This window comes from Ranitomeya imitator, chromosome 1 (genome assembly GCF_032444005.1).
Source record: "Ranitomeya imitator isolate aRanImi1 chromosome 1, aRanImi1.pri, whole genome shotgun sequence".
Lineage (NCBI taxonomy): Eukaryota > Metazoa > Chordata > Amphibia > Anura > Dendrobatidae > Ranitomeya > Ranitomeya imitator.
In genome coordinates this window covers 815,546,827-815,563,301 of record NC_091282.1, presented here as the reverse complement: position 1 = coordinate 815,563,301, position 16,475 = coordinate 815,546,827, and the positions used below count along the sequence as shown (strand labels likewise).

At 44.9% G+C, this 16,475-nt stretch overlaps 1 protein-coding gene across 2 annotated transcripts; it reads left to right on the top strand.

Moving 5' to 3' along the window:
- The first annotated feature begins 1,181 nt into the window (after window positions 1-1,181).
- On the top strand, window positions 1,182-16,288 carry LOC138649409 (cold-inducible RNA-binding protein B-like). 2 transcript variants are annotated; one of them, XR_011315307.1, is made up of 8 exons: window positions 1,354-1,490; window positions 1,755-1,868; window positions 3,063-3,169; window positions 5,668-5,785; window positions 6,059-6,146; window positions 7,638-7,705; window positions 15,905-15,998; window positions 16,234-16,288. XR_011315307.1 is itself a non-coding variant. In XM_069739801.1 (7 exons), the coding sequence occupies exons 2-7, from the start codon at window positions 1,766-1,768 to the stop codon at window positions 8,864-8,866; spliced, it is 498 nt and encodes a 165-aa protein (XP_069595902.1). In that variant the 5' UTR covers window positions 1,182-1,490; window positions 1,755-1,765; the 3' UTR covers window positions 8,867-9,775. The 2 variants fall into 2 exon arrangements, 1 of the variants encoding a protein (XP_069595902.1); XM_069739801.1 differs by lacking the exons at window positions 15,905-15,998; window positions 16,234-16,288 and adding an exon at window positions 8,853-9,775 and having other exon boundaries at window positions 1,182-1,490.
- Window positions 16,289-16,475: the final 187 nt, after the last annotated feature.

Below are 16,475 nucleotides of genomic sequence, written 5' to 3'. Positions count from 1 at the left end.
TGGCCACTACAGAGAACACGGGGACTCCCACCAGCCTGACATAGCCCCTACAGAGAGCACTGGGCCTCCCACCAGCCTCTCCAGCAGGACATGGCCGCTACAGAGAGCACTGGGCCTCTCCGGTATGACATGGCCGCTACAGAGAGCACTGGGCCTCCCACCAGCCTCTCCAGCATGGCATGGCCGCTAAAGAGAACACTGGGCCTCCCACCAGCCTCTCCAGCAGGACATGGCCGCTACAGAGAGCACTGGGCCTCCCACCAGCCTCTCCAGCATGGCATGGCCGCTAAAGAGAACACTGGGCCTCCCACCAGCCTCTCCAGCAGGACATGGCCACTACAGAGAGCACTGGGCCTCCCACCAGCCTCTCCAGCAGGACATGGCCGCTACAGAGAGCACTGGGCCTCCCACCAGCCTCTCCAGCAGGACATGGCCACTACAGAGAGCACTGGGCCTCCCACCAGCCTCTCCAGCAGGACATGGCCGCTACAGAGAGCACTGGGCCTCCCACCAGCTTCTCCAGCAGGACATGGCCACTACAGAGAGCACTGGGCCTCCCACCAGCCTCTCCAGCAGGACATGGCCACTACAGAGAGCACTGGGCCTCCCACCAGGACATGGCCACTACAGAGAGCACTGGGCCTCCCACCAGCCTCTCCAGCATGACATGGCCGCTACAGAGAGCACTGGGCCTCCCACCAGCCTCTCCAGCATGACATGGCCGCTACAGAGAGCACTGGGCCTCCCACCAGGACATGGCCGCTACAGAGAGCACTGGGCCTCCCACCAGCCTCTCCAGCATGACATGGCCGCTACAGAGAGCACTGGGCCTCTCCAGTATGACATGGTCGCTAGAGAGCACTGAGCCCCTCACTTGAGATGGCAGCGGTCCCCAGCACTAGCTACAGCCGCCATTGTAAGACCACGCCGCGATAGAAGCTAGCGATAGAAGGCACTGACCACACACCACGGTCATTACTTCCTATGTGACAGGGCGATTTCTCCTATCGGCTCTATAACGCTCGGAGCAAGCATGTCACAAAGAAACTACTTCAGTTCAGTGATCTATTCTCAACCCCCGCATCTAAAATGGCGCCAACACGACCTGTAATGGCGGACAAAGCCCCTCTCCCCAGCAGTCAATCACGCCTCACGTAATGAGTCCCTCCCACTGTTCCTGTAGGACTATACTATATACTAAAGAAGGAAGCAGTAGTTTTAGTGGAAATGTAGCTCGCACCGCAGCCTTCTTGAACATGCTTCATTTCTTTTTTTAATACAACGACCACCAGCCAATTCTGCGCTGCATAGGTTTAGCAGATACACTCAAGAACCAGCACCCCCGTGCCGTGGTACAAATGGTACAGTCCGCCTGTTGCATAATTCATGAGGAGGGCGGGGCCATCTATGGTATATAAGAGCGAGGCGGGCGTCATTGCGTTCTTCGAATTGCTGGATCTGACTCTGACTTGTCGCCCTGATAACTTAAGGTAAGGAACCGCGGGCGGGGCTGGCGGCACGGTTCTCCCACACGCGCTCTCGTCCGGTTAGCGGCTATTGTGGCGCTCTCCATGCGAGGACCCTTTTTCTGTCTGACTCGCCTGTGCTGGTGAGCGTGGCTGCCATGTGCCCTTTGTCTTTTCCCGCTTCCTGTTCGGTGGCGCCATTTTGAGAGCCGTTGGTGCATGCCTCTCCGCGGCCGCCATTTTGTCGTCTTCGGCTGTGTAACCCTGACTGTCGTGTTTTCTCTCTAGAGCTCGTCATCATGTCTTCAGATGAAGGAAAGCTTTTTATCGGCGGTCTGAGCTTTGATACAGACGAGCAGAGCTTGGAGCAGGTGTTCAGCAAGTACGGCACGGTGGCTGAGGGTGAGTAATGGCGCGTCCGCGTGCTTCCCTTCCCCCACAGGGGCCGCCCTGGCACCAGAGGGCCTGTATTAGCCGACTGGTGTTAACTCCTCCGATTACCTTTACAGTATGGGGTCTGCGTGTAACACGTGTATACTCAAGCATGCATGCCTTATAGGAATCCCTACAATGGGGAGGGTTAAAGGGGTCTATTATGTCCAGGCTAGGTGACTGCTTGGACCCCCATAGTTCCCGAGAACGATGTTTTTGTTATATATTATTTTTATTTTTTTTTTTTTTACAATGGTCACCCCATTCCTCCCTACAATGTTACAGGGACCATGAGAGCAGGAGTTTCCCTTGGTAACCGGTTATATTGTGTCTTTCTAGTGCCCCTGCCCTGAATGCTGCAGTGATATTGTATAATCGGTGGTGTGTATTTAGTCAGGCGAGCACTTGGTGCTTGGCAGCCTGAAATGCCCAGAGGTGTGGATATTAGTCTGAGAGGCTCATCCTCCACGTTTCCGTGTCTTCTGACCTGGACCATGATTGTGCCACTATACAGACCTGCTCTCACTGAGCACCTCTGTGATATCTGGAGCTGAGCAAGCATGTAGCCTTTTAGCAGACGTATACATGTGCTATTTGCTGCCTTGGACTCCATTTCATATTGCTGGTGTTCTAATTGCACCTGGAGATGGCGTGGTGTTGGCTTCTAGTTGTCTCTAATTCAAAGGTAGTCTGAAAGCACAAAATGACTCCTCAAGCCAAGCACGTAAGCACATATGCATCTTGGGTGTGGCCGAGCAGTTCAGTGTAGCTTCCCAACTACTTGATTTCCTCCCCACCTTTGTTTCAGTAAAACCACAGCTCTGAAGGAAGATTGAGAACAAGTTAGGTGAATGCTGCTTGACAACCCCCCTTTAACTGCTAGAGCATGGGGCTGTAGTGTGGCTGTGTCCCTATGTGACACTAGGACATAGTAGAGTTAAACTTGGCAAGGTCAGCAGTCATCAAATATCAAAGTGTAAGTTTTTCTTTAGACTTCCTGTACAATAAAATCATAATGTAAATATTTGTAGATTGCACATGAAGGGTTACTTCTATTCATGCCTGAGATGGGAATATGCTATTAACCCTTTATTTTGTTGCAGTTGGCTAATATCTGTTTCTATTTCCTATGATTATTTAAATACTCCTTTTTCTTTTCTCCAGTGGTGGTTGTGAAGGACCGGGAGACCAAGAGATCTAGGGGCTTTGGGTTTGTTACATATGAAAATCCAGAAGATGCAAAAGATGCCATGGAAGCAATGAATGGAAAGGTGAGATTTGTTTGCAATTTATCATGCAGAAGATTTAGATTTATTAGCCACAAGTAGACTTCAGTGGTTTGTCCGGTCTTAAATGAATTCTGCAGTCAATGTGTGACTGCAGACTTGTGAATCCCCACCAAACAGTGCAATATTCCTATGCCTGAGCAGCACCTTTTTTCTAAGGTGCAGCTCACTAGACAGGAAGCAGCCTCGCCCCATACAATAACACTGGGAGTAGGCATAACACATTATCGCTGTTCTTGACTCGAGTGGCGAAGTGTCAGTGCATGTATTGGTTAATTTAGAAGTCTGGAGTCAGACTTCATTTTAGACTGGATGAACCCCTTTAATGTGAAGTCGCTTGAGGTCCCATTGCTGGAATTTCCTCTAAGCTTGAGTGCAGGATCTCTACTGTACGCTTTCAAGTTATTTCCTTGGTTGTCTATGGAAATGCCATTGGGATATCTGCCTTATTTGTACAAAAACTCAAGATTTATGGCTACATGACTTTAATTAAAATGTGATCATGCTGAGTTGCATAAAAATCCAATCTCTCTATATTCCCTCAGCTGAAAATACAGCTTTAAACTGGTCAGACAAGTTGTGCAAATGTTTCTCCTAGTACAACGAATGTGTTTTGTTTTTTTTCCCCCCCCTAACCTGGCATCAGGATTTTGCTAACTAAACTACAGGTTGGTGCTGGTTGGCCCTGTTCAGTATCTGGTCAGTATTTTACATCTGGTTATTATAAGCCAAAACCAGCAGTGGGTAATAAATACAGGAGTGGTGACTAGAGGAGTGAATTTGATCAGTTAGGGCTTATTTGGCAAGCTATAGCGCTTACTGAATAAGCTGCAGAGTGAACCTGGCTTCCTCAATCACTCCAGCTGTTCAGTGCTGTGCTGCATGTGTCGTGGCTCAGTCACACCATATGCATGGAGTCCAACAAACTCCATGCATGTGTCCTGACACATGCAGCTGATCAGCCAGAGCGATCCAGGAAGCTGGGTTACCTCTGCAGCTATAGCTTGCCAAATAAGCCCTAAGTGATCAAATTTGCTAATCTCTAGTGGTGGTTCTGTTATACGCTTTACCTGATTGTTCCACTCCTGATTTTGGGCTTACAGATACTGATGTCAAATGCTGAATGTGGCCTAACACTGATTGCTACCTGTGGTGAAGAAATGCGTTTGGGGTTTTTGTGCAATCATTAAGTTTTGAGTTAGATGGTGGGTGGCTTTTTTTCTGCTCTGGCTTCATTATGTTAAATGGTGGGTCACTGAACATTCAGCAACCAAGCCTCCCATCTTAAATACTATGCTTGCGCAGTTAATATTTATGACCTTAAAGCCAATATGATACAGCCACTGCCTTTCAGGGCTTATCTACAGCACTCTATTAAGGTGGTGGCCAAACCTGGTGACAGGTTCGCTTAAAAGTTTTTATTTAAACACCAGCAAAATGGTCTGTGCAGTAGCATCTATAGCTTTGCAATAGATGCTACTGCGCATGTGCCGCTACAGTTTTGCTGGAGTTAAATTTAACGGGTGTCTGCTACTAGGACAACCCCTTCTTAAACTAAATGTTATGCCCCGATAACATAATAAAGCCTATACTTTCTTCCCATGTCTGATTGCGGTCATGTCCTGCAGAGGAATACATGTGCCCAATCAGTGCTGGCAACACTGTCTCTGCGTTTGGACAAACTGAACATGAAATTAAGTCGGAGCCCAACTGTAGCCCTAGCTTCCTCTTCGATTTGTCCCAAGGCAGAGACAATAACGCCAGTGGTGATTGGGCATCACATCATTCCACTGCATCACAGCCCTGTGACGGAGTGCTGACGCCACTGGAACAGAGCTAGCACATGAATTGAGTATAGGCTTTATTAGGCCATAACATCTAGTTTATTAAGGGGTTGTCCTAGTAGCGAACAACCCCTTTAAGGACTACAATGTTAACTGCATAAGCACAGTATTTAAAAATGGGGAGGCAGGTCACTGAAGGTTCAATGACCTGTCATTTAAGCCTGATTGCTTGAGGCTGGAGCACAAGAATCTCTAAAGGTACCGTCACTCAGAAACATTCCAACGATCACGACCAGCGATACGACCTGGCCGTGATCGTTTGAAAGTCCTTGTGTGGTCCCCCCCCCCCCCCCCCCCCCCCCCCCTTGCGTCACATTCAAAATAAAACTATAAAAAAATCAAACATACACATTTGGTATCGCTGCTTTCAGAATCGTCCGATCTATTAATATAAAAAAAATAAAAAAAAAATTCCGGATGCTGTAGGCTAGCCCCTAATGGCACTGGCCACAGGTTATATACAAAAAAGTTCAGATTCACTTTAACACCCATAGCTGCAGGTTGATGGCGTATTCCATCCCCCCCCGGTTGCATTTAAGTAACAATATACCGTGGAAACTGGTTGGGCAAGCAAATGGATGTTATTTGAATAGATGGTGTAACTTGTTAAACATAACTCTTAATTCTCCATTGTTTCAGTCTGTTGATGGTAGACAGATCCGTGTTGATCAGGCTGGCAAGTCTTCAGGTGATAGGCGTGGAGGTTATAGGGGAGGATCCTCTGGAGGACGAGGATTTTACCGTGGCAGAGGACGTGGTACGTAACTTTTTTTCATAGTCTACAACTTAAAAAGGACACTTCAGATGTCTTGTGACTAACAAGTGTGCTCAGATAAGGTGTTACCCAAGCATGATCAAGTGCTGATGGAGTTTCTTCAGCATGCTCTAATACTTTGTTCTAGTTGCTGTGGCTGTTGGGTTTTCACTGAGATGAAGCTTTGAAAAACAAACTGTAAAAATGGGCACAAGAGAAACATTGTAGTCTGAATTTTTAGAACTGCATAGCCCTAACACTGCTCTTGCCTTATAGGTGGTGGAGACCGGGGCTATGGAAGCAGCCGTTTTGACAGCAGGAGTGGTTATGGTGGAAGCGGTGGATCTAGAGATTATTATGGAAGGTAATATATGAGCATTAAACTGATAAATTGTATGTTGCATACACTGCTACACATGTGTTGTGGGGTGCCCCTGTAAGGGTTAACTTTCTCCCCTCAACCCAGCTCTGAACATGTTTTATGCTATAAAGTGAGCATAAATCACACCCTGACACATTCTGCACACCCCAGTTTCTTAACTCTGCTGCCACCACTCAAACACATAAAGGAATCTCCAAAATTACTGTCAAAGGCTATGGATTCCTTTCTGACCTTGAGAGCCACATTCAGCTGAGGGTTGTGAGTCACAACCAGCTCCTTCCCCACTCAAGTAGTGACACGGAGCCTCCTTTAAAAATATGACAACCAAAGCTTTCCCACTGAAATCACACCAAGGCAGTATACCAAGCTCCATGGTTTCCTATATCACCCCCATTTAGATCTGCTCTCCTGTACAGGGCTACACACAAGTCATTTAGGCTGGGTTCAGATTGAGTTTTAGCAGTCCGTTAGACTGCGTTACACCACGGCATAACGCGGTGTAACGCAGTCCGTTAACGCTGCCATTTAGCTCTTTCGGGCGCATCGCTAGCGCACACCCACAATGGGCGTGTGCTAGTGATGTGCCATCATTGAGTGACGCACCCTGCGACGCGGGCTGCAGCGTTTCCAGGTCCGTCACTGTTAGCACAGATAGGGCTAGCAGATACTCTATCTGCGCTAGCGATATGACATAACGAGCTGCTGTTATTGGCACTTGCGTTAACGCATGTGTTGAACGGGCTGCTGTTGACGCAATGTGAACCTAGCCTTAGAAATCTGCTCTTAATAGTTATTTACACCTGGTACTAAAGCACCAAGCAGGCAGTCACGAGCCACACATCACTGGCTTGCGAGCCACAGGTTGGGGACCCCTGCCTTAGAGCATATATGGATAAAACCTGTAAATGATTTTTAACTTTAATATATAAATTATACAGTGCATGCAATAGGTTAGAAATAGTAAAAAATATAACTTATAAAATGGAGAAATAACAATCGATGGAAACCTTTATCTTATCCTTGAAAGGAGTAATTGGTTATGGGTCACACCTGCATTTTAGGCATCCTCTACATGTGAACTTATTTTGTGCCACCCAGCTTTTTAGTCCTGACCATAGGCTCATATTTCCAGGATGACCTAGATTGGCCCATTTAAAAGTTGTTGCTTGTGACTAGATGATGAGTTAACTTGTGGTCTTGCATTTCAAATAGCAGGTCCCCTCTATACAGTCAACAGGACGTTTTCTGCCTGTTGAGGGCCCAGGAGCAGAACTATGTCTGATACACCTCTGTATTATCCCAGTAGACACCCCCCTCCATGGTTGAGTTCCTGAAATAAGAGTAGGCAGATTTTACGTCCTTTGGACAGGTGTTTGGATGTAACCTTAACAGGTTATTTTACACATTAGTGTGCCTTACAATTATATTTTTCCTTCACAGCATGGTAACATATTTTTTTTTTTTTCTTTATAGTGGAAGGAGTCAAGGGGGATATGGTGACAGATCAGGAGGTTCCTACAGAGATGGCTATGACAGCTATGGTAAGTAACTAGGCTAAAGAGTCTGGGTATGGTTTTAAAGGGAACCGGTCACCAGGTTTGTCCGATAAGAGATATGGCTATCACCTTTCAGGGCTGGTATACATCATTCTGTCCCCAACCTGACATGCAAGAGAAGAAACACAACTTTTATTATACTTGCTTGTGGGGTGGTCCAGTCTGAGGGGTGTCACTCTTATTGGTCTGGTGCTGCCCTCCTATTTCCTTTGTGTGGATGACATGTCTCCTAAGCTCCCGTGCTCCTGCACAGGTGCACTTCTCTGCCCTGTTGAGGGCAGATCAAAGTACTTCAGTGCGCAGGTGTTGGGAAAGTCAGTCCTGGCACATGCGCACTGCAGTACTTTACTGTGCCATCGACAGGACAGAAGTACGCCTGCGAAGGAATGCTGTGCCAAGGAGACTGGATGACAAAGGGATGCGTCATCCATACAAAGCAGGGTGGGGATTGTAAGATGGGAGGTGCCGGACCAAGATCAGCTACACCCATCAGGCCACCCCACAGGGAGTATAATTAATTTTTCTTACAGGTTGGGAGAAGATATACAGCATTATAGAATGCTGTGTATCAGCCCTGAAAGTTGATGGCTATATTTCTTATCTGCCAAACCTGGTGAAAGGTTCCTTTAACATCAAGAAAGGCTGTCCTGAATCCTTGCTTCATGGGGCTTCCTGAAACTTGATACCTTATGGTGCTGTAGTATGCAAATTGTCTCTTCAGAGAGTAAGCGTACTAGAAGTCTAGTGCCACCTATAGGAAGTAGCAATCCTTAAAAGTCAATGTGGACCCTGTAACGAGCCTTGTCGCATGACTTTGATAAAAGCCAAAACCAGAATCTCAATTTGCAGACTTTCGGGGTGTACTGTGCCTAGTCAATGCAAACTGTGAAAGGCGTCTGACCAGGATCCTTGGATTTCCCAGAGGAGCATTGTGGCTTAGTCTCCTCATCTCAGCATGTTAAACATGTCACTCTCTGCAAGGAGAAACGTTACCCCTTGGATCCTGATGCTGTAGTAGTCATTCTATATGGGAGTTGGGATTGGCTATCTAGTGTAGGGGAGGTGGGGTTGGTGTAATGTTCTGACATGTGCTTCAAGTGACTTTACAACTGTGCCTGCTTCTTGTCCTCAGCTACACACGACTAAAACTCCTGACTCAAGATCCTCCTTCCAGTGGCTGTATTTATAAAGATTTTTGGAGCTTCGCATAACAGTTAATGTGTAGTCAATCTAAATGTGTTCACTTTTATATAAATTTGTTGAATTATCCTTACAGCCTCACTGGTAGTACACGGAACAGTGTAATTTTTTTAAGTTGTAACATTAAGACTTGCCTTTGTTCTAATGTTATGATTTTGCTGTTCTATAAAAGTGCTCAGGTGGGAGCTCCTTGTTGCTGTTTTAAATTTGGCGGACCCATGCCTCAGTGACCTAGTGGTCCCTGCCCAGAGTATAGCTATTAGCAGAATTGTTAATGTACACACTCTATTCTGTTCCATGATCTATTTGATAACATTATATCAAGGGGGACTTAAACCCTGGGACTAACTAAAAAAAATAAATAAAATTTTTTTTTTGAGGCTGTCCACTGTGTAGAGGGCAGATTGATTTTTATAAGAGCTTTTCTCAAATGCCTTGCATTTCCAAATGTGCAGGTGAACGGCACTATTGCTGCTCATCCCATCATGTGACATCAGAGGCAACTGCAGCCGTGGGCCTTGTAATGGGAATGTGTGGACAGAAATGTCACTGCTTACAGGCACAACGGGAAATGCAAGGTATCTGCCCACTACACAGTGTAATGGACAACCTCTTTAAGCACATGACTCTGAAAGAATCCTTTAGTATAACCAATAGGGTACAGTCAAGGTGCACTGTAAATATTGGCTGTACCTTCTTGATATACCTAAAGCAATCTAATTTCTTAATATCACAAGAAATTCTTGAATGTTTGTTATTGTTTTTTACTGAAAAATACAAATTGTAATTGGCTAAACTGTATTTTTACTTTCATTTGGCTTCACGAAGCCTATTAAAAGACCATCTGAAAAGAAACGCTGCTCTTGACATTTACATTCTGCACAACACTGATTAAGTAGAGGTCATCCAATTAGGTTGTGTGGCTGCTATTGCATTCTAGTTGTAAGAAGTTTTTTTTACCATCCTTGAAAAACTGGTTGTCTCTCTTAAGTAAACCTGTCAACAGGATTTTGCTAAGTATACCTACCTAGCAATGCCTGTATTTTGCTTGGCAAAATCCTAATGATAGGTTCACTTTAAGGTTGAATCTGTGCAGGAGTTGTCCTATACAAACTCTCTCCTCACTTTTTTTTTTTTTTGGACAACTCCAAATAAACAGGATGAAGTTGTGTGAAGGACACTAGGTCCTTTTTCAAAGTGATTCTCCATTAATAGAAAAAAGTAAATGGCTAAAGGAAATTCCATTTATAAACTTTATCAAATCACATTTTTTCTTCTATTGGCAATCACTATATAATTAAAACAACTTGCAAACCTGTCCTACAATGTTGGGGCAGATGTCTGGGACAATGTACAGTAGGAAGCTCCTTTGTGACCAGGGGATGCTTACATTGTTTAGACAGACAAGGCACACAAGTTTGAATGACCCTCCACACCTAGTCTTTAACAGAGTTAGTTGAGTAAATCTTCCTACATATTAAAGGGCAGAACTTCCCACTTGCATAACATTATTGGACATTGTTCGGTCAGTGTAACAAGGTGAAAGACATTTCAATAGTGGCTGCATCACTAAAGAAACTGATCTAAGTAACTGTTTTGGGGAAACAAAAAAGAAAAACTTACATAAATTCCTCATCACTTGAGAACCCCTTTAAGAGATTTTGCCTGCATGTGAAGTGATTTACTGTAATGTTCCTTGATTGGCTCCTTTTGTATGGGCTGAAATTTCCAACAACTAAGCTTCACTTTGCTCTGCCAATCCCCTCTTGGTTGAGAATTCAAATTGTCCACTACTTGGACAACTCCTCATACCCCACGCTCGGCCCAGATCAAATTAAATGAGAAGTTGATGTGAGCAGGGTCTAAGGGACCCTAACACTGTATTTCCGTTATTCAGAATCCAGGAAGCATGATAAAACCATTATATCGGAGATTGCTGGACTGATTTCTTGACAAAAAGATTGAGTGAAGTTTATAACTGTTAAAGGGATTGTCCATTATTAGGACAGCCTCTTATTACGGTAATTAAATGTTCGGCCCCATAAAAAAAAAAAAAAAATTGCCAGTGCAGTTCCCATGCTGACGGCACTCGCTCTCCCTGGGGCTCTTGTGCTTTTGCTTTAGAGCCCAGTCAGCACTGGCATCACTGTCCCCAACCTTCAGACAAATTGAACATTAAGAGAAGTCTACGCTGCAGCTGATCTGACTTTCTCTTAATGGTCAATTTGTGTGAAGGTGGGGGACAGTGACACCAGTTCATAGTGGGCTCTGGGGGGTCACATGTTGCAACACCGCACTAATGCCCTGGGGGTGAATGGTGCTGGCACCAGAGTAAAGGCCCCTTCACATTAAGCAACGCTGCAGCGATACCGACAACGATCCGGATCGCTGCAGCGTCGCTGTTTGGTCGCTGGAGAGCTGTCACACAGACAGTTCTCCAGCGACCAACGATCCCGAGGTCCCCGGTAACCAGGGTAAACATCGGGTTACTAAGCGCAGGGCTGCGCTTAGTAACCCGATGTTTACCCTGGTTACCAGCGTAAAAGTAAAAAAACAAACACTACATACTTACCTACCGCTGTCTGTCCCCGACACTGTGCTTCTCTGTACTCCTCCTGCACTGACTGAGCACAGCGGCCGGAAAGCAGAGCGGTAACGTCACCGCTCTGCTTTCCGGCTGACCGACGCTCACAGCCAGTGCAGGAGGAGTGCAGAGAAGGAGAGTGCCGGGGACAGACAGCGGTAGGTAAGTATGTAGTGTTTTTTTTTTTTTTCTTTTACGCTGGTAACCAGGGTAAACATCGGGTTACTAAGCGTGGCCCTGCGCTTAGTAACCCGATGTTTACCCTGGTTACCAGTGAAGACATAGCTGGATCGGTGTCACACACGCCGATCCAGCAATGTCAGCAGGAGTCCAGCAACGAAATAAAGTTCTGGACTTTCCTCAGCGACCAACGATCTCCCAGCAGGGGCCTGATTGTTGGTCGCTGTCACACAACGATTTCATTAACAATATTGTTGCTACGTCACAAAAAGCAACGATATCGTTAACGATATCGTTGTGTGAAGGTAGCTTTAGTCTCATTTTTTTTTTCCTCACCCCCCCCCCCCCCCCCCCAGCCTAGCGTGGAGTATAAGGGGTTGTTCTAGTAATAAACCACTCCTTTTTAGAGGTTTTCCCACAAAGTTCATTTTAATCAATAGAATATTGGAATATAAAGTTCCACAATTAGATGTGTTTAAAAACAAATTAACTGAGAATTTTAAAAATGTGCCCCTGCTATGTACTGTGTAATGGCTGTCTGACTGTACAGGAACACGGTCTGATCATACCACAGCTCCTGGGCAGGGGAGGAAGCAAATGTATACAGACAGTACAGCAGGGGATCACTCACAGCTGATTTATGGGAGGTAAAACCTTTTTTAAAAACGGGTAGTAAAATGCTTTACCTCACAGAATGAGCTGTGATTCCATGCTGTAATATCTGTTTAGAGGAGCCGTTGTATGATCTAAGGCTACTTTCACCCATCACGTTTTTTCCGTCGGGCACAATCCGGCAAGTTTAAAAAAAAAAAAAATCCTTTTTTTTGTCAGTTGTATTAGTGCCAGATTGTGCCTGATGGCCACACGTTTCAATTTTATTTTTAATTTTTTTTGCGGGATCCACAAAAAAGCCCAGCAACTGATCCAGCGAAATGATGAATCTAGTCCGGTTTTCATGCATTTCTCAATCAATCATTCATTCTCATATATTGTCTCCCACCCAGAACAGGATACTCTATCACCGGGTTAATAAACCCAGATCCGTTGCATCAGTTTTTTACAATTTGCAACGGATCCGGTTTTTAAAAAAAATTTGCCGGATCCTGCCTGATGGAAACAAACTGATGTGGGAAAGTAGCCTAACCTGTTCTTGAACTGTCAGTCACTACCCAGGACACAGCAGTGGCACATTTAGAAGATTTTCTCTGCACAGGGGCACTTTATTTTAAAACATTCATTTGAGGTTGTGGTTCTCCTTTTAGCATAGTTAAAGTATCTGGGTCTGTTTGAAGCCCACTGGTAAGATAATGACTTATTTTGACTATGCTCCAATATTGCTAGACTATTTCAGAGTAACTATCGCAAGACATTTTGAACAAATTGTGGACTGTGGTGATTTTTCTATAAAGCCCCCGTCACACATAGCGAGATCGCTAGCGAGATTGCTGCTGAGTCACAAGTTTTGTGACGCAACAGCGACCTCAGTAACGATCTCGCTATGTGTGACACGTAGCAGCGACCAGGCCCCTGCTGTGAGATCGCTGGTCGTGTCGCAATGGCCTGGACCATTTTTTTGATCGTTGAGGTCCCGCTGGGTAGCACACATCGCTGTGTTTGACACCTTACCAACGACCTCGTTAACAGGACGTCCCATTGAATCGTCATGAAATAGCATCGTTGTACAGGTCGCCGCATCGCTGCTGCGTCGTTGGGGAGATCTCACTGTTTGACATCTCACCAGCGACCACATAGCGACGCAGCAACGATCCCTGACAGGTCGTATCGTTGTCGGGATCGCTTTAGCGTCGCTATGTGTGACGGGGCCTTAAGTTTTTAGACTGTGGCCAGCAGGGTCCATAATGCCCACCTAAAAGTCTAGCTTTTCTTGCTCGAATGGTCACTCAATGTCAAGGTGTTGTCTTGGAATGAAACACAAGAACATCCTTTCACAATAAGACAGGGAGGGAAGTGGGATCCTGCTCTGCTTGCTAGGATCTCAAATCTGGAAAAATGTAGAACACCATTTGCATCACTAACGGCTTTTTGCCCTTGTAATCTGTGGGGGTGGTTTCCTACTGATGAAAACAGTAATGTCTTGTTTTTGATAAAAAAAAACCTTCAGTAAGTGACGTGGGAATTGGTTTTATGCTCTTTATATTGGGTGGCAAAAGCCTGATGACATTAGTTTCCCATTTATTTTTACTCACTGCTTTTGTAGGACAGTGGTATGAATTTCATTTGCCAGAAATGGCTTCTGAGTTTCATTTGATCAGTTCCTCCCAAATTAATAAGGCTAAGTTCACATTGGCATTTCTGTGCGCAGCATAACCTCTGCATATGCATGCGTTTAAATGCAGTTTGTGCATGGTGGAAGCGGTGACATCACTTTCTGGATATGTGCTGTCTAAAGTATGCATGCGTATCTAACGCATTCGTACGCATGTCCTTGCTTTCCCGTAGACAGTAATGTGTTTGATGCAATCGTCCGCATGCTGCCTCAAAAATGTTACATGTTGCGTTTTCCGGACCCACCACACACCTCAAAACCGCATGCATATGCATCTGCCAGCGACCGCATGTCCTGGTGTACACCATGTTAAAAATATGTACGCACGCGGATCCTACGCTGCGCACAGAGTTGTGAACCTGGCCTAAGATGATGATCAAAAACTGGTTTGTTAGGCTAGTTTCACATTAGCGGTCCGCAGGGCTGCAGATGAAATCACTCTTCCTCCCATTAGTCCTGCCCACTGCCGTGCCTCGATCTTCAGCTCTGCCTACGTATGCATGTGTCCTGCATCCCCTATCTAACATTGGGAACGCAGGCCATGCGGATGCCTCTGCATGCATCTCAACACTGCGCTGACCTGTGTCAAACGCAACATGTTGCAGTCGGTGCAGGGTCAAAACGATGCATGTGGAGGCATCCGCATGGCCTGGGTACCCAATGTTAAAGATGAGGGACGTAGGCTGAGCTGAAGGAAGAGGCGCAGCCTAACTGAAGGATTTCACTCCAGGCCTACCGAATGCTAGTGTGAAACTAACCTTAATGCTGCTCATAGGAGTGGGCTGTGAAATTTTGTGACCCATAAGATTTAGCATTTTTTTTGTTTAAATTTGCCATGTGGTTGTGGGAAGCGAAGCATGCACAGAATCTCCAACATGAAAGTTTGGAAGCAAGAACGGAACTAAGGTTACTGCTTATTTTCTTTTGCTTAAAAAAAAAAAAGTAAGAGTCCAATAAATGGCCATAACCTGGGATCCCCCTTACCAATAAACTTTTGAAAATGCTGTTCAGCACATATCTGACACAGCATTTACTAATGCTTGATGCTGTCGGGGCACTTGATAAGGCAGCCATGGGTATGGTAAACATTTCCTGTGTCTGCGCCTGGATATGGAATGTGCAAACCTATAGCTGCCAGAAAGGTCAATGTTTCCAGATGTGACTCGTATGCTTTCCTGAGACATTAAATGGGTGTGAGCCTAGTATTTCAAGTTACTTTGTCTTAGTAAGCTTGCATATGGATCATTTATCTGGCTGGATATTGAGCCAGGCTTCTAAGAAAGTGGCATTCATGGATTGGACTGTTAAAGCCTATGAATTAAGAGAATGGGTTACCACTAATCTTTCGCTACAGATATGGAATTCAGATTCTTTAGAGGGTGGGAATAAATGTCCATACAAATCTGTTGCCTTGAGAATCTCCTGCTAGAATACAGCCTCTGCAATATCCTTGGAGAAGTCAAGTGTTGTGCATCCTGTGAAGCCTGCCGAAAAGCTGCTCTTGGCTAGTTCAGTTGTGGAATTAGTCCGGTATTTTGAGGTAACTCTTTTGCTCATGTCCACATCCCTCTTGAGTTCATGATGTGCCTGTGAAACGTCCAAATAGCACAGTAGTACCAGATATTGTATAATTAAAGCTATTTGTCAATGACAAACTATCTCTGGAAATCTTGACAGTTTGCCTACTTAACATTACCCAGTAAAATACTGGCAAATGCCTTGTTACGAAGTCTGTTTTTTTTTTTTCTCGCCTTCAATTCACTTTATGTGCATATATAGCTGTATTTTACCCCCTCTACTTGCCCAATCACTGTTGGACACTGCCATTCCGTAGGCTACAGTCAAAATATAAGTTTGCCCACTTGTAAGAATGTATTTAATCTTGCTTTGGTTTCCTTCCAAGCTCACCAATTTTATGTATTTTGTTTTCCAGGATGAAGCTGATCAATTGTGATTGAGAAGTATCATTGTTGGTTCACATGCTAGCTCTAAGCTCTACACAAGAGTTGGCAAAGTGTAAATTCCAGGTATGTGTCAAAATTTAATTTTTGTTATTTAATAACCTGTTTCAGTCTAGGGCTGTAGTACAGCATTGCTGGCTCTTTACTGCATAATACTCCAGGCATTCAGATGTGTTTACGCTATTTTGAACAAAATTGCAGTATAGTCTGTCCATAGGAGATTATGACTTTAAGAAAGTTGCGTGTAGTGTGTTCTCGCTCTTACTCCTATTTACAATGATTGTTTTCTTTTTATCCATAGGTTCATCAGATGAATTTAATGGCGGTCTGTTAATAAAGCTTTATTTGCATTCAAATTTGGTTTGTGCTTACTGTAGATAAAACCTCCAAGAAGACTGCACAGCGTAAATGCTGGGATTTTGTGATCTATTAAATGTGGTTGAAATTGCAGCTTAACCCCTTCCTGACCTGTGACACAGCGTATGCCCCCCAGCATTTTGTAATATTTCACCTATTAAAACTGAAATATTACAATCCAGCCAT

Coding starts and splice junctions, on each gene's coding strand:
- LOC138649409 (XM_069739801.1), top strand. CDS start 1,766: ATGTCTTCAGATGAAGGAAAGCTTTTTATCGGCGGTCTGAGCTTTGAT. Junction 3,170..5,667: donor TGGAAGCAATGAATGGAAAG/GTGAGATTTGTT, acceptor CCATTGTTTCAG/TCTGTTGATGGTAGACAGAT. Junction 5,786..6,058: donor TTACCGTGGCAGAGGACGTG/GTACGTAACTTT, acceptor CTTGCCTTATAG/GTGGTGGAGACCGGGGCTAT.